Source organism: Mustelus asterias, chromosome 18 (genome assembly GCF_964213995.1).
Source record: "Mustelus asterias chromosome 18, sMusAst1.hap1.1, whole genome shotgun sequence".
Lineage (NCBI taxonomy): Eukaryota > Metazoa > Chordata > Chondrichthyes > Carcharhiniformes > Triakidae > Mustelus > Mustelus asterias.
In genome coordinates, this window is record NC_135818.1 from 9,932,183 (window position 1) to 9,950,478 (window position 18,296).

Here is an 18,296-nt window from a genome sequence, read left to right on the forward strand (position 1 = left end):
CTACGTGTGACACTAATAAATACATATTTGGTTGTATTAAAAACCAACAAAAAAAAAGTTTATAATAATGCACAGTGGTTAGCACTGCTGCCTCACAGCGCCAGGGACCCGGGTTCAATTCCCGGCTTAGGTCACTATCTGTGTGGAGTTTGCACATTCTCCCCATGTCTGTGTGGTTTCCCTCCGGGTGCTCCGGTTTCCTCCCACAGTCCAAAGATGTGCGGGTTAGGTAGATTGGCCGTGCTAAATTACCCTTTGGTGTCAGGGGGATTAGCAGGGTAAATACGCGGGGTTATGGGGATAGGGCCTGGGTGGGAATGTTGTCGGTGTCGACCTGTTGTGCCAAATGGCCTTGCTCTACACTGTAGGGATTCTGTGACTCTACCAGGGAATCCACCCCCCACTCCAATGTCTGGGGCTCTTCTGGTATCGTTAATGAGCCTCGACTTAAATGAATTAAGTATCTTGTGCTAATGGCGGCCATCCAACTTAATCTTGTTCTTCAGTTCAATATTATTCACTCGTGCTATGAGCATGGATGTTCCAGTTGTTGCAGATAATGTTACCAACAATTTTACCAGACATTTGATGTATATTTATGCAGCTTGTTTATTGTATAAAATGTCCCAAGATGCACTACAGGAGCATTATAAAACAAAATACACAAAAGAAGTCCAATGACCAAAATCTTGACCTTGGAGTAGGTTTTTAAGGAGGTAGAAGAGGTGTAGGAGGGGTATTCCAGAGCTTAGGACCCTGACAAATGAAAGTGTGACCATCAATGGCCAAGCGATTCAATCATGCATGGTCAAGAGGCCAGAATTAGAGAGAAAGGCAGATATCGCTGAGGGTTGTGGGATTGGAGGAGATTATTTTTTCGTCATTCACGAGATGTGGGTGTTGCTGGCTGGACAATCATTTATGGTGATGAGCTGCCGACTTCAACCACAGCAGTCCTTTTGGTGTAGGCACACCCACAGTGCAGGTAGGGATGGGGGAGGAGTTTCAGGAATTTGATCCAGGGATAGTGAAGGAATGGCGAGATATTTCCCAAGATAGGACAGTGTGTCAAGGTGATGGTGTTCCTTTCTTTGCATCTGCTGCTTCTAGCTGGTTAAAGTCACGGGTTTGGAAGATGCTGTCGAAGGAGTCTTGGTGAGTTACCGCAGTGCATCTTGTAGATGGTACACACAGCTACCACTGTGCATCGGTGGCGGAGGGAGTGAATGTTTATGGAGGGGTGCCAGACACGTGGACTACTTTTTGGATGGTGTCGAGCATCGTGAGTGTTGTTGGAGCTGCACTCAGCCAGGCGAGTGGAGAGTTTCCCTTACACTCCTGACTTGGACCTTGTAGATGGAGGACAGGCTTTGGCGAGTCAGGCGATTACATTCCCAGCCTCTGACCTACTCTTGTAGCCATATAAGTTATATAACTGATCTATATCATTATTTGGTTAATTCTAACCCCCAGGATGTTGATAGTGGGGGATTCAGAGATAGTAATACCATTAAATGTCAAGAGAAGGTGGTTGGGGTTTCTCTAGTTGGAGATGGTCATTGCCTGGCACTTGTGTGGCGTAAATGTTACTTGGCACTTGTCAGCCCAAACCTGAATATTGCCTTGATGCATTTGGGAAGCTCAAGTGTCTAATTGCAAATGGTGCTGAACATTGTGCTATTATCAGCAAACATTTCTGACCTTATGATGGAGGGAAGGTCATTGATGAAGAAGCTCTAGATGGTTGGGCCTAGAACCCTACCCTGAGGAACTCCTGCAGTGAGGTCCTGGGACTGAGATGACTGACCTTCAACAACCGCAACCACCTTCCTTTGTGCCAGGTTTGACCATCCAATGGAGCGTTGTCTAAGATAAAAGCAAAAGATGCTGGAATCGGAAACAAAAACAGAAAATGCTGGAAAATCTCAGCAGATCTCATAGCATCGGTGGAGAGAGAATGGAGCCAACGTTTTGAGTCTGGGTGACCCTTCGTTCAGCTCTGATGAAGGGTCATCCAGACCTCAAAATATTGGCTCAATTCTCTCTCCACAGATGCTGTCAGACCTGCTGAGATTTTCCAGCATTTTCTGTTGTTGTAATGGAGAGTTGTCCCCTGATTGCCATTGATTGCCGTTTTGTTAGGGTTCCATGATGCCGCACTCTGTCAAATGCTGTCTTAATGTCAAGGACAATCGCTCTCGCCTCACCTCTGGAGTTCAGTTCTTTTGTCCATGTTTGGACCAAAGCTGTAATGAGTTTGGGAGCTGAGTGAGGGAGATAGGGAGGGAAGAAACCATGGAAGGGATTTGAAAGCCAGGATTTGAATTTTAAAGTCATGGTGTTGCTTGACTGGGAGCCAGTGTAGGTCAGCGAGCACGGGGGTGATAGGTGACTGATGAGTGCAAAGACATGAGCAGTGGGGGCTTGGATGACCTCTAGCCTGTGGAGGGTAGAATGTGGGTGATTAGCCAGAAACACACTGGCACAGACAAGTCTGGCACAAATGAAGGTATGAGTGAGGGTTCAGCAATAGAGTCATCGAGGTTTACAGCATGGAAACAGGCCCTTCGGCCCAACTTGTCCATGCCGCCCTTTTTTTTAACCACTAAGCTGGGTCCCGGGGATTTATCTACCTTGATGCACTTTAAGACTTCCAGCACCTCCTTCTCTGCAATATGTACATTCCTCAAGATATCACTATTTATGTCCCCAAGTTCCCTAACATCCATGCCTTTCTCAACAGTAAATACTGATGAGAAATATTCTTAGAATCTTAGAAACCCTACAGCACAGAAAGAGGCCATTCGGCCCATCGAGTCTGCACCGACCACAATCCCACCCAGGCCCTACCCCCATACCCCTACATATTTACCCACTAATCCCTCTAACTACGCATCCCAGGACACGAAGGGCAATTTTTTTAGCATGGCCAATCAACCTAACCCGCACATCTTTGGACTGTGGGAGGAAACCGGAGCACCCGGAGGAAACCCACACAGACACGAGGAGAATGTGCAAACTCCACACAGACAGTGACCCAAGCCGGGAATCGAACCCAGGTCCCTGGAGCTGTGAAGCAGCAGTGCTAACCACTGTGCTACCGTGCCGCCCATTCATTTAGGATCTCGCCCATCTCTTGTGGATCCGGCCATAGATGACCTTGTTAATCCTTAAGAGGCCCTACTCTCTCCCTAGTTACTCTTTTGCCCTTTATGTATTTGTAGAAGCTCTTTGGATTCTCCTTTGCCTTATCTGCTAAAGCAATCTCCTGTCCCTTTTTTGCCGTCCTGATTTCTCTCGTAACTCTACTCCAAAACCCTCCAAACTCTTCAAGGAATCCACTTGATCCCAGCTGCCTATGCATGTCATGTGCCTCTTTCTTCTTCTTGACCTCAATATCCCAAGTCATCCAGGGTTCCCTACTTCTACCAATGGGCGAAATTGGGGCAAAGTTATGGAGACGGAGGTAGAATCATAGAATCCCTTCAGTGCAAAAGGAGGCCATTCGTGCCTACACCAACAACAATCCCACTCAGGCTCTATCCCCATGACCCCATGTATTTACCCTGCCAATCCCCCTGACACTAAGGGTGAATTTACCGTGCACCTCACCAGCACATCTTTGGAGTGTAGGAGGAAACCAGAGCACCCGGAGGAAGGCCACGCAGACACAGACAGTGACCTGAGGCTGGAATTGAACTCGGCTCCCTGGTGCTGTGAGGCAGCAGTGCTAACCGCTGTGCCACCGTGCCGCCCTTGTAGCCAGACCAGGTGCGAATATGAGATTGGGAGTTCTGTTCAGGCTGAGGTGGGACACCAAGAAAAAGCTGTTTTAATCCCAGACAATTACTGGGCAGGAGTCAGGGAACAGAGTTTGGAGCTGTGATAACCCCCAGGTCTTGCATGGCGAATCACTGATTGACCTCCTGGGGGACTCGTATGCCGAGTCCTTTATAAAGCAAGCCCCTGAGTGGGTCCATTATTGTAACGTCCCGGGTGGGACCTGTTTGTGTTCACCACAGGCTTGTGGTTTTTGCTTGACTTTATTTTGCGCAATAAAGCACTGATCCTTTACAGCCGACTCCTGGAGTTATTATAGGAGCGGGCATGGAAAACAATGGCTAATGATGTCACTGAGGGGCAGCATATCGCTGGGAAATAGATACTTGGGGGACACCAGAGATAACGAAGCAAGAACAGAATTCATTGCAAGTGATATTTTACTATTATTCATTGCAAATCCATTTCATCACTAGAAGTAAGGTAGCTTTCATAGAATCCTAAAATCCCTACAGTGCAGGAGGTCGTCATTCGGCCCATCGAACCTGCACCGACCACAATCCCACCCAGGCCTTATTTCTGTAACCCCACATTTTTACCCTGCGAATTCCCTGACACTAGGGTCAATTTACCATGGCCAATCCACCTAACCCACACATCTTTGGAGCGTGGGAGGAAACCGGAGCACCCGGAGGAAACCCACGCGGACATGGGGAGAATGTGCAAACTCCACACAGACAGTGACCCGAGGCCGGAATTGAACCCGGGTCCCTGGCGCTGTGAGGCAGCAGTGCTAACCACTGTGCCACCGTGCCGTGCCCAGCTTTGTGCGGAGAATCTGAAAGCCAGCAAAGTTTGTTCGTGTCTAGCTTACTGTCTGATTGTATTTGTTAGACCCACTTTAATTATTTGGTATTTGAAGTTCGTACTTCAGTTGTGCAGTAACAAGTGGTTACTGCTGGTGTCACACTGTGTTGACTCTGTCTTTTCCCCCTTATTTTAGGAGGGGAAGCAGCTGATGGAGGAAAAGCCTGAGTTTAAACCAGTTGTCTTGGAGAAACTGAAAGAACTGAATGATTTGTGGAAAGCTTTGGACATGACCGCCAATCAGAAGGCAGAGCGTCTGTTCCACGCAAACCGGTCGGAGTTGTTTGCACAGACATACGAAGACTTAAACAAGTGGATGACTGAGTTGGAGTTGCAGCTACGTTCTGAAGACTTTGGCAAGGACCTGACCAGCGTTAATATTCTGCTGAAGAAACTACAGGTGATGATGTTTCTTCTTCCCCCGCAGATGCTGCCTGGCCTGCTGAGTGCTCCCACAATGATTTTATCCTAATTTGAATTAATGAGGGGGTTCAGCGAGATGGTCTGTAAATCCATAGAATCCCTGCAGTGCTGAAAAAGGCCAGTCGGCCCATCGAGTCTGCAACATCTTCCAAAAGAGCATCTCCCCTCCATTCTATTCCTGTAACCCCACACACTTGCCATGACTAATCCACCTAACCTACACATGTTTGGACACTAAGGGGCAATTTAGCATGGCCAATCAACCTAACCTACACACCTTGGGACAGTAAGGGGCAATTTAGCATGGTCAATCCACCTAACCTATACATGTTTGGACACGAAGGGGCAATTTAGCATGGCCAATCCACCTAAACTCCACATCTTTGACACTAAGAGGCAATTTAGCATGGCCAATCCATTTTACCTACACATCTTTGGACACTAAGGGGCAACTTAGCACGGCCTATCCATTTAACCTACACATCTTGGAACACTAAGGGGCAATTTGACACAGCCAATCCACCGAACCTGCACATCTTTGGAGTGTGGGAGGAAACCGGAACACCCGGAGGAAACCCACACAGACACGGGGAGAATGTGCAAACTCCACACAGACAGTGACCCAAGCCGGGAATCGAACCCAGGTCCCTGGAGCTGTGAGGCAGCAGTGCTAACCACTGTGCTACCGTGCCGCCCACTTTCTGGCCGTTCCAGCCAGCAGGATCTTGTCCTGCCGATGGCAAATCTCTGCCATGGGTTCCCCGGACTGGAAGATCCCACTGCTAGCCAATGGCGGGCCACCTCCTCCACCGCAAAACACGCCAATGTGTTTGGGGCAGGAAGTCCCGCCAGTGTCTGAATATCAGATTTACTTGTTTATTGTCAACAATAGTTCAAAAATCCAAACCAAATTCATGACAATCAACTTTCTTCCCCTGAAAGCTCTTTGACTCCAGTAGAAGTATTCTGTTCTCATCCTTCTTTAGCTGACATTTTCATCAAAAGCCTCTGACCTCACCCTCCAGTTCCTCGGCAATGAATGGAGTTTTGGCTGAATGCCAAATTCTCCGTTCCCGCTGGCGGGAGTGGACAAGATCAGAGAATCACACCCAAGGTCACCAGCACTCAATGTGTCAATATTAGAGTCATAGAGCAATACAGCACGGAAACAGGCCCTTCGGCCCAACCAGCCCATACTGACCATGGTGCCCTCCCAGCTAGTCCCAATTGTCCACGCTTGGCCCTCATCTCTCTAATCCTTTCCCATCCATGTACTTATCCAAATGCTTTTTAAACGTTGCTATTGTACCTGCCTCAACCAGTTCCTCTGGCAGCTCATTCCATACACGCACCACCCTCTGCGTCAAGAGGTTGCCCACAGATCCCTTTTAAATCTTTCCCCTCTCACCTTAAACCTATGCCCTCTAGTTTTCAATTCCTCTTCCCTGGGAAGAAGACTATCTGTTCATCCTATCAATGCCCCTCATGATTTTATACACCTCAATAAAATCACCCCTCATTCTCCTACGTTCCAAGGAATAAAGTCCCAGCCTGGCCACCTCTCCCGATAACTCAGGCTCACTCGTCCTGGCAACATCCTCATAAATCTTCTCTGCACTCTTTCCAGTTTATCAATGTCTTTCCTATAACAGGGTGACCAAAACTGTACACAATACTCCCAAATATGGCCTCACCAATGACTTATACAACTATGATGTGGAGATGCCGGCGCTGGACTGGGGTAAACACAGTAAGAAGTTTAACAACACCAGGTTAAAGTCCAACAGGTTTATTTGGTAGCAAAAGCCACACAAGCTTTCGGAACTCCAAGCCCCTGTTTGTGAACAGAATTCCCACTCACCTGAAGAAGGGGCTTGGAGCTCCGAAAGCTTGTGTGGCTTTTGCTACCAAATAAACCTGTTGGACTTTAACCTGGTGTTGTGAGACTTCTGTGTGCACCCCAGTCCAACGCCGGCATCTCCACATTATTGTACCAGAGCGAAGGACTTTCAGAGAAAGACTCTGAGTGAAACTGCCAGTGTGCAGTCAATTTGGTGCAGTGGGCTTTTACTCAAAGTTTCAATGGAGAACCAGAGACACGTGAGGATTAAATGTTTCTTCTTGCGAACAGGTGTTGGAAAATCAAGTGGATGTGCGTCAGAAAGAGGTGGAGGAGCTTCTCTCTCAGCCCAAGGTTCCCTCCCAAGATGGACAGCAGGAGACAGACAAGAAAGAGAAAGATATCGAGAGCAGGTTCTTGAAGCTGATGAGCCCAATGCAGGAACGACGCCAAAAGCTCCTCCAATCGAAGATGACTTACCAGTTTTACCGGGACCTGGAGGATGAGATTGTAAGTGGTGATATGACCCGATCAAAGTAGCAAATTGTACAGAGTTATCAGTGGCCTTGTTTTGTGAGATCTCACACTTTTCCATGTTCTTTTTTTAGCTTTGGGTCCAGGAACGAATGCCCATAGCAACAAGCACAGACCATGGCCACAACCTCCAGACAGTACAGCTCTTAATGAAGAGGAACAAGGTCGGTGGTATTAGTAGGAGCTTTCCATTGACTGTTTCAGTGCGCTTACCAACTTATGAAATTTTAAACACAATAAATACCTTCTTCTGTCACTGGTTTTTGACCTGTTGATATTTATATTGGGCAGCACAATGGCACAGTGGTTGGCACTGCTGCCGCACAGCGCCAGCGACCCAGGTTCAATTCCGCCCTCGGATCACTGTCTGTGCAGAGTCTGCACATTCTCCCTGTGTCTGCGAGGGTTTCCTCCGGGTACTCCGGTTTCCTTCCGCAGTCACAAAGATGTGTGGGTTAGGTTGTTTGGCCATGCTAAATTTCCCCTTCGTGTCAGAGAGATTAGCAGGATAAGTATGTGGGGTTACGGGGATAGGCCCTGGGTGAGATTGTTGTCGGTGCAGGCTTGATGGTCCAAATGGCCTCCTTCTGTACTGTAGGGATTCTATGATTCTATTTTATATTAACTTGTAGATATCTTAACAATGTATTGTTTTCTGCTGAAGTTTGCACATTCTCCCTGTGTCTGGGTGGATTTCCTCCGGGCGCTTTGATTTCCTCCCACGTCCAAAGATGTGCAGGTTAGGTGGATTGGCCATGATAAATTGCCCCTTAGTATCCAAAGACGTGTAGGTTAGGTGGATTAGCCATGATAAATTGCCCCTTAGTATCCAAAGACGTGTAGGTTAGGTGGATTGGCCATGATAAATTGCCCCTTAGTATCCAAAGACGTGTAGGTTAGGTGGATTAGCCATGCTAAATGTGCGGGGTAATGGGGATACGGCCTTGGTTAGATGTTCTTTCGGAGAGTCAGTGCAAACTCAATGGGCCGAATGGCCTCCTTCTGCAATCTAGGGATTCTATGAGAACCCTAAATAATGGGGTTTGCAGGTCTGAGTCTTACCCTGTTGTAAGCAGTTCAGTGAAGGTTTACTAGACTAATTCCAGGAATGGGCGGGTTGTGTTATGAGGAAAGGTTGGAGAAGTTAAGTTTGTATCCGCTGGAGTTTAGAAGGATAGGAGGCAACATGATCGAAACCTTTAAGATCCTGAGGGGCATTAACAGGGTGGATGTGGAGAGGATGTTTCCTATTGTGGGAGAATCTAAAACTGGTATCACAGTTTAAAAATAAGTTATCACTCATCTAAGACAGAGAATGTTTTTTCTCTCAGGATCATAAGTATCTGGAACTCTGTTCCTGAAAAGGCAGTGGAAACAGAGTCTTTGAATATTTTAAAGGTGGAGCTAGATCGATTCTTGATTAACAAGGAGTGAAAGGTTATTGGGGGTAGGTGGGAATGTGGAATTGAGGTTACATCAGGTCAGCCATTATCTGAATGAATGGCGGAGCAGGCTCGAGGGGCCGAATGGCCTACTCCTAATTTGTATGTAATTTATCACTGAATATGTGCTGCTACATAGTGCATTATCTTAGAATAAAGGACCAATGCTCAGCTCATGGGATCAACATCCAGTGAACTTTATTCATTCCATTACACACACCCTATTCCATTGCTAGCCTCTCAGTCCAAATAAAATCAATGAGAGATCTTAAGTCATAGAATCATAGAAGTCCTACAGTGCAGAGGGAGGCCATTTGCCCCACCGAGTCTGCACCGACAACAATCCCACCCAGCCCCCTATCCCCGTAACCCCACGTATTTACCCTACTGTATCCCCCTGACAATTTAGCATGGCCCAATCAACCTAACCTGCACATCTTTGGAGTGTGGGTGGAAACCGGAGCACCCGGAGGAAACCCAGAGGAAACCCACGCAGACACGGGGAGAACGTGCAGACCCCGCACAGACAGTGACCCAAGCCGGGAATTGGACCCAGGTCCCTGGCACTGTGAGACAACAGTGCTAACCACTGTGCCACCATGCTGTCTCAAGTGTGTGGTAAAGCATGCAACATTTGTCTTGTATCTCTTATTCTTGAAGGTTTCTGCTGAATTTGGTTTGATAGCTGACAAAATAATTCATATTTGGAAAGCTTGTCGCTGGTGAATGATTAAGATTATTCTTCACTTCAGCAAGATACTGGACAGCATCAACGTGTTTCAGAATTATTTGCCTTTCTCACCGCTGGAATAGTGGAATTTGGTTACCCAATGCAAGCGAAAACCCAGAGGCCCTTCTGATTAAGTCTTAGCGCTGCTGCCTCACAGCGCCAGAGACCCAGGTTCGATTCCCGGCTTGGGTCACTGTCTGTGTGGAGTTTGCACGTTATCCCAGCGTCTGCGTGGGTGTCCTCCGGGTGCTCCGGTTTACTCCCACAGTCCGAAAGACATGCTGGTTAGGTGCTAAATTCTTTCTCTGTACTCGACCAACCAAAGCTTACAATTTTTAGTGTAAAAGTGGGCTTGTGTTTTAGTGAGCTGGCTGTGTGGAACAGCTCAGCAAGTAGCAATGTGATCAGTTCCTAATGTGCATCAGCCTTTTGGCTAAGATCAAACCCAAGATCAGGTGCAATGCCTTATCTTGTCAGCTTGGATCTTGTTGGTCTCTCTTGTGGGGACCATGAATTGGATTCAGTTTGAATTTTGTATTTGGAGCAAGTCGGCAAGGCCTGCTGGTTAGGTGCACTGGCCATGCTAAACGGCCAGTGTACAGTGGCACAGTGTTTAGCACCCAGGGACCCGGGTTCGATTCCCGGCTTGGGTCACTGTCTGTGCGCAGTCTGCACATTCTCTCTGTGTCTGTGTGGGTTTCCTCTGGGTGTTCCGGTTTCCTCCCACAATCCGAAAGACGTGCTGGTTAGGTACATTGGCCGTGCTAAATTCTCCCTCAGTGTACCCGAATAGGCGCCGGAGTGTGGCGACTAGGGGATTTTCACAGTAACTTCATTACAGCGTTAATGTAAGCCTTACTTGTGACACTAATAAATAAACTTTTTTAAAAATTGGATTGTGCAGACTTTTCAGAAGGAAATCCAAGGGCACCAGCCGCGCATCGATGACGTGCTGCAGAGAGGGGCGGCGATGATCGTGGAGGTGAGGCCTGATTCGGGCGCTATCGAGGAGCAGCTGAAAGAGTTGAAGGAGTTGTGGGGCAAACTGCAGGATGAAACGGAGAAGAGGCAGAGGCGCCTGGAAAGTGCGAATGAAGTCCAGCAATATTACCTGGATGCTGCAGAGGCTGAAATTTGGATGAGTGAGCAGGAGCTGTACATGATTGCTGATGAAAAAGCCAAGGTACTGATTCAATTTTAGCCATGTTATCATTTTACTGTTCGGTATTGGACATCCTGAAGAGTATATTGTTACGACACAGAGCTTAATCCCCTTTACCTCGCTTCGTAATCTGGACAAAATGTTTGGGAAGGTGTTAACTGTTCTATATTAATGCTTAGAGGTTCATTAAAGACCTGACACTCGCTTTCAGTGAATAATTAACAAGTTATTTTATTCCACCAACCAGGAACTTTAACTAAACCAGTAACATTTTCATTAAAGGATGGTTCGTTTGAAATGCTGTTCAAATAAAGACAAGGACCATTTGGTACCAAAACAGTAATAACAGAATCTTAGTCACTCTTAAAAATTATATACAACCAGGTTTGGTGGCTTGGAAAAGAGTTGGAGTTTTGTTCTGGTGATTTCTCTGTCTGTAAGGTCTTTCTGACTTGGTATCCGGTTGTTAGATAGATGGAGAATTCTCTTCAGAGAGAGTTTTTTTTAGCTGGCAGGGTGGAGAAGCGCTCCAGATTGGCCTTCTCAATCAAACTCAACTGAACTCACTAACTGAACTGGAGTCACTGAAGACAGGCAGCTGAAATCCTATATTTCTATTCCTGATGACCTATGCATTTTCTATATCAGGATTGGTTTGATTTTGACGGCAACAGCAAATTCAAATCTGATAGGCTTCCTTTAGCTGAGTGTTTTCTTTAAACTCATAGGCTAACAAAATGCAAAACCCTGCAGAGCCTGTTACCAAGGCGACCCTGATGTTTTGATCTCTGCAACAAATCTTGCAGTTTGTGTACTCTGTATGCCTGCATTTTAAACCTCTCAGCATTGAGGCACCCACCAGCTTTTTAAAGTGGCCACGCACTGTTGTCCTCCTTCTGGTATTTTACATTCTTTACATCTTTACAAACTCAACTTCACAACAACATGTTGGCGAGTTAATGGGTTTAGTACAGGCAGTCCCCAACTTTGTGACATTCAAGTTACAATGAAGTTACGTTTGTAAGTTAACACCCCACTTCAACTTTACAATGTGGGTTTTGACCTTAAAATATCAGTTTTGACTTAACGATGTTGTTTTTGACTTCATAACGCCGCACCAGCACGTCCATACGTGGCATTGACTGTCTGTGTGGCACATCTGTATGACTGGATGGGCTGAACCATCTTTATTGGGTTCAGAGTGAGCATTTTATCCTGTTAATTGTTTTGGCACAACCGTTGCGATTTTAATGCATTTGTATGCTGACATATTTAATATGCGCTCAGACACACGGACGTTCAGGGTTAAACAGGCAACTGACAGTGGTTGAATAGCTTAATTACGTCCCCCATGCTAACCGAGGAACTTCTGCAGAGGCGTGCAGTTATTAACAATCACCCCAGCCACCTGACAGGGCAAGAGATGAGAACGTTTTATACTGCCCGGCATCCTATGAATGATTTCCAGCCTTGGTTCAGGAACCTACTCCCCCTCCCTCCCCCCCCCTCCCCCACCCCATTTATACCATTGTCCCTGCAGGAAAATCAGCCCTGATTTACGATGCATTTTTCTGGAACCAATTATGTCGTAAGTCCGACGACTGCCACTAATTTCCTTGTATCCTGGAATAATATGCCTTAGGATGGCTTTGAGATATCCTAAAGAGAATGCAAAGCTTGCTATCTCCTTTTAGTGACTGAGTGGGTGTTGTGTAGAAGGAATTTGTGTGCAAGGTAATAAGCGACAGTAATTATGTCAACTATGGGTGATTCGTCCATTAAAGGGAGGTAGAGGTATTCATGAGCTATAGTATTAAAAAATAATAGTTCACCAGGACTACTCTTCAAAGGGTTTAAGGATAGTTAAATTAGGCAGTCTTGTTTGAGGAAGGTAGCTTTGGGGTAAGTGGGTACTACTCATTAAATGGGTAAACTGTTTTCAAGGGAGTCAGGGATGGAGATGTCATGAAGCCTTATCTGTGACATATGCCTTCTGGTGTACCTTCTGATGTAGACAAACTATGGTGCATAAAGGGGAGGCAGTAGTGAAGTGGTATTGTCACTGGACTTGTAATCCAGCGACGCACTGTAATGCTCTGGGGTCCTGGGTTCGAATCCTACCATGGCAGATGGTGAAATTTGAATTTAATAAAAATCTGGAATTAGAAAAATCTACTGATGACCATCCACTAAAAACCCATCTGGTTCACTAATGTCCTTTCAGGAAGGAAATCTGTTGTATTTGCCTGGTCTGGCCTACATGTGACTCCAGACCCACAGCAATGTGGTTGACTCTTATTTGCCCTTGGGGCTGGGCAATGAATGCCACTAATTTCCTTGTATCCTGGAACAATGTGCTTTCCGAGTTAGGCTTTGAGATATCCCGAGGAGAAAGCATAGCTTGTTATCTGCTTTTAGCGACTGAGTGGGTGTTGTGTAGAAGGAATTTGTGTGTAAGGTAATAAGCGACAGTAATTATGTCAACTATGGGTGATTCGTCCATTGAAGGGAGATGGAGGGATTCATTCGTTATAGTATCCCGGCCAGCGACACCCACATTCCACAAACAAATTTTTTAAAAGGAGTATGCGGTTTACAATGGATCTTCAGAGGCATCGAAATGTAGATCTAGAAATTGATAGCCACTCTTGCCTAGTTAGGCCAATCCTGACATTAGATTCAATAAAGAAGGCTTCATATATTCCAGCCATTGAGTGTCTTATGCTAACTTGAAGCATGCCTTGGCGGCTCACAGAGAAGAAAGGAAGTTAATGGCAGCTGAGTCAATCAGCGCTCTCTTCACATGCAGTATAAATTGTTGTTGCCTTTAGATTTGGTATTCTTGCAGATTGTCCTGATGAGTGCAAGAAGAAAAACTTCGACAAAGCATGTCTCTTTTTATTCGTTCAAGCAATACTCCTGTTCCGTCCTCCCAAATGACTATTTATTTAATGAGCTAAATTTTAAGTTTCCGTGGTCGAATTCTCTGGATTATTACTCCGGGGTTGCAAGTCCTGTAATGTAACCACACCGTTCCTGGAATGCGCACTCACCAACTTCCCTCTTGGTTCTTTAGGATGAAGCTGGTGCGACAGCAATGTTGAAGAAACATCTGATCCTGCAACAGGCTGTCCTAGATTATGGGAAGATTATCCAGGAGTTGGCAGACAGAGCGCAGAAACAACTTACTGAGGAGCATCCTGAAGGGTGAGTAGCAGCACTGTGCTCTCCCTGAACGTTCAGAGATGGGGAGTCCAGAACTAGGGGTCATTGTTTGAGGGTAGGGGGTAAACCTTTTAGAACTGAGGTGAGGAGAAATTTCTTCACCCAGAGGGTGGTGAATGTGTGGAATTCACTACCACAGAAAGTAGCTGAGGCCAAAACATTGTCTGATTTCAACAAGGAATTAGATATAGCTCTTGGGGCAAAAGAGATCAAGGGATATGGGGGGAAAGGGGATATCAGGATATTGAATTTGATGATCAGCCATGATCAAAATGAATGGTGGAGCAGGCTGGAAGGGCTGAATGGCCTACTCCTGCATCTGGTTTCTATGTTTCTATGTCATCAGAGCCATTAACCAACAATACTAATTCAAGGCAGTTTTATGGCAAAATAGCACAAAGCGATGGCCTAGTGGTATTATCGCTAGACTATTAATCCAGAATCTCAGCTAATGTTCTGGGGACCTGGGTTCGAATCCCGCTAGGCCAGATGGTGGAATTTGAATTCAATAAAAATATCTGGAACTAAGAATCTACTGATGACCGTGAAACCATTGTCGATTGTCGGAAAACCCATCTGGTTCACTAATGTCCTTTAGGGAAGGAAATCTGCCATCCTTACCTGGTCTGGCCTACATGTGACTCCAGAGCCGCGGCAATGTGGTTGACTCTCAACTGCCCTCTGAACATGTGCAATAAATGCTGGCCAGCCAGTGATGCCCATGTCCCATGAATGAATTTTTTAAAAATCAAGCAAAGTGAGTTATTACAGAGATATGTTAGATCCAATATTTGAAATGATATCATAGAATCCCTACAGTGCAGAATGAGGCCATTCAACCCATCGAGTCTGCACCGACCACAATCCCACCTCGATCCTATCCCCGCAACCCCACATATTTACCTCACTAATCCCTCGAACCTACGGATCCCAGGACACGAAGGGGCAATTTAACATGGCCAATGCACCTAACCCACAGGGGAGAATGTGCAAACTCCACACAGATAGTGACTCAAACCAGGAATCGAACCCAAGTCCCTGGAGCTGTGAGGCAGCAGTGTTAACTGTGCGACTGTGCCGCCCCAATGTGTAGCATGACAAGAGTTTATTTAATATCCAGAGGAGTATTTTACAGTAAATTAAATATATTGGGCGCCAGTAAAGGATACGAAATAGTACCATAGCCTAAATTCACCGGCCTTGCCCGCTACGGGAATCATCATGTGTGAGACTGGAAAATCCCACTCCCTCTAACTATAATTGATAGGTGTATGTTTAATTCAATCAGTCAAAGTCTGCTCAGCTCCGAAATCTGAATGGGCGGCACAGTGACCCAGTGGTTAGCACTGCTGCCTCACAGCACCAGCGACCCGGATTCAATTCCCGGCTTGGGTCACTGTGTGGAGTCTGCACGTTCTCCACATGTCTGCGAGGGTTTCCTCCGGGTGCTCCGGTTTCCTCCCACAGTCCAAAGATGTGCAGATTAGGTTGATTGGCCATGCTAAATTGCCCCTTGGTGTCAGGGGATTAGCTAGGGTAAATGCATGGGGTTGTGGGGATAGGGCTTGGTTGGGATTGTTGCTGGTGCAGACTCGATGGGCCGAATAGCCTCCTCCTGCACTGTAGGGATTCTATGATACTATGAACTTCCATTGTAGTATCACTAAAATGCACCCAGTTAAAGCTGCTTCACTTTCTGCCGGACCCTTTCTTGTGCTGTGGTTACATTCTGGTCAATCAAATGGATATTAATGCCCTTGACCTTGAGTTGGGATCTGCGGTGCAGTCGGAAAGTGATGCACCCTGTTTGTTTTTCCACGCTTCCCTCCAAGGAATTGCTATGACTGCTCTTGAGTGCATGCACAGGATACCTGAATTCACCACGTAGACAATTGGTGACAAAAGGATAAGCATAGGAACAGGAGTCGCCCCTTTGGCATGTTGAGGCAGTCCCACTATTTTTAGAATCCATGAGAGCTCGAGCCTTTGTTTTATCCAATACCTTTGTAATTCCCAAGTATCTATTCCCTTTGCAATGTCCTTCACATGACTTTGCAGCTGTGGCCCTGAAGGGCATTATATTCTCCAATCCCACAACTCGTCGTGAAGACATCATTGACTCAACAGCACAGAAACAAATCAGTTGGTTCCATTGCTGTATGCTTAGTGTTTATCTACCTCAGAACCCTTTTCCTTTCCTTCTATGGGAAAGTAACCCAATCAGTCCCATCCCTCTCACAAGGACACAAGAAATAGAAGCAGGGGTGGCCACCAGTGTTTCTTCAGAAGGAACTCTTCAAATGCAGACAATAAAAATATAACAAAACTTATTCCAACTTATAAATGAAAGAAATGGTTTAATAAAGAAACATCATTATTCCAAACTTGGGCCTCACCCTGGGCCAATCCAAGCTCCCACAATTCCCAACAGGTTCATATTTATAGTGAGTCAGCTGACCATCACATCATTCTGTAATTGGTTCCATGGTTTACTGGGTCAGCTGACTCTTAGAGCTTGTTACCATTGGTCACATTACATCCAATACAAAGCTGTCACCGGTCACATTCTAACAACCATGTCCTTCAAGCCTGCCCCGCATTCAATACATTCATGGTTGATCTATGCCGGCCTCAGCTCCTTTTCTATGCCATTTCCCCATACATAGAATCATAGAAACCCTACAGTGCAGAAGGAGGCCATTCGGCCCATCGAGTCTGCACCGACCACAATCCCACCCAGGCCCTACCCCACATATTTTACCTGCTAATCCCTCTAACCTACGCATCTCAGGACTCTAAGGGGCAATTTTTAACCTGGCCATCAACCTAACCCGCACATCTTTGGAAGGAAACCGGAGCACCCGGAGGAAACCCACGCAGACACGAGGAGAATGTGCAAACTCCACACAGACAGTGACCCGAGCCGGGAATCGAACCCGGGACCCTGGAGCTGTGAAGCAGCAGTGCTAACCACTGTGCTACCGTGCCGCCCCACTATCCCTCAATCTATCAAATGTTATCCACCTCCACTTTAAATTCTTGTAATGCTCCAGTCTTCACCACCCTTTGGGGCAGAGAATTCCAGAGACTCACCGCCCTCTGCGAGAAGAAATTTCTACACACCTCAGTTTTAAATGACCGGTCCTTTAGCTTGTCGCTATGTCTTCTAGTTCAAGACTCTCCCACTAGTGAAAACATCTCACCATCTACCCTGTCAAGCCCCCTCAGGATCTTATATTGAATAAGGTCACCCCTCATTCATCTAAACTCCAAGGGATACAAACCCTTTTATTTACTCTCTTGAGCTCCATCCAACCCAATCAGTCCCAACTCTCTCCAGCTAACCCCATCAGCATACCCTAGTAATTCTTCACTCCCCTCATGTACTAAACTCTCGCTTACACTTACAATCTACATTATTAAGTCTCAATTACTCTTTGTGATAGCATATTCTGCATTAATTCTTACCATCGTTTGGATGAAGGTTTTCCTGAAATGTCCTGATATATTTGTTACTATTTTGTATTTGTAGTTCTTGGTTTTTGAATTAGCCTTATCTAATGGTGATGGTGAAGTAGGTTTCTTTGCAGAATGCTGTGTTATCGAGCTTTCTCCTCCAATATCCGTGCCTCCAGTCACCCCAGCAACCTGCACCCTCTTTCCAACAGCCATACAAAGGTTCCTTCTTGTATTATAGGGGATTTGCACAGTAACTTCATTGCAGTGTTAATGTAAGCCTACTCGTGACACTAATAAATAAACTTAACCAAATTCTTTACTCTTTTGAGTAAAATTAAGATCGGAAATAGGAGCAGGAGGAGGCCATTCGGCCCTTTGAGCCTGCCCCACCGTTCATTATGATCACGGCTGATCATCCAACTCAATAGCCTGATCCCGCCAACCCCCCATATCCTATAGAAACATTGAAACAGAAATGAATAAATCAGAAAATAAACTGATTATTTAATGAACCAGCCCTTAAAGGAGCACTGTAATAAAAACAACCCCTCAATGATCGCTGCCCGGAGCTGTCAAGGGCCACCTTGGCTAGGCCCAGGAGCAGGTTAACAAGGAGATTGTTGGATTTGCCGCCAATACCCCTATCCCCCCACCCCACCCCCTCCTCTGCCCCTACATCTCCTTAAGCGTAAAATTGACATGACATTAACAGTCTCACTTTCTATCTTCTACCTATCTGTCCATGTCACAAAGTTACCTCAGGTTTTAACTGGAAATCTCCTATCTTCTCACGGGATCTTAGCTCAAGCCTTTCTCCTCCTGTAAGTTACGGGA

General features: G+C 46.1%; 1 protein-coding gene across 3 annotated transcripts in view; it reads left to right on the plus strand.

Moving 5' to 3' along the window:
• Positions 1-18,296, plus strand: part of LOC144506945 (spectrin beta chain, non-erythrocytic 1-like) — a 266,820-nt gene that overhangs the window by 167,296 nt on the left and 81,228 nt on the right. For all 3 annotated transcript variants that reach the window (XM_078233354.1, XM_078233356.1, XM_078233357.1), the window contains exons 20-24: positions 4,784-5,047; positions 7,202-7,420; positions 7,519-7,608; positions 10,521-10,799; positions 13,855-13,985. In XM_078233354.1, the coding sequence (XP_078089480.1) occupies positions 4,784-5,047; positions 7,202-7,420; positions 7,519-7,608; positions 10,521-10,799; positions 13,855-13,985 (983 nt within the window). The remainder of the gene's footprint in view (positions 1-4,783; positions 5,048-7,201; positions 7,421-7,518; positions 7,609-10,520; positions 10,800-13,854; positions 13,986-18,296) is intronic.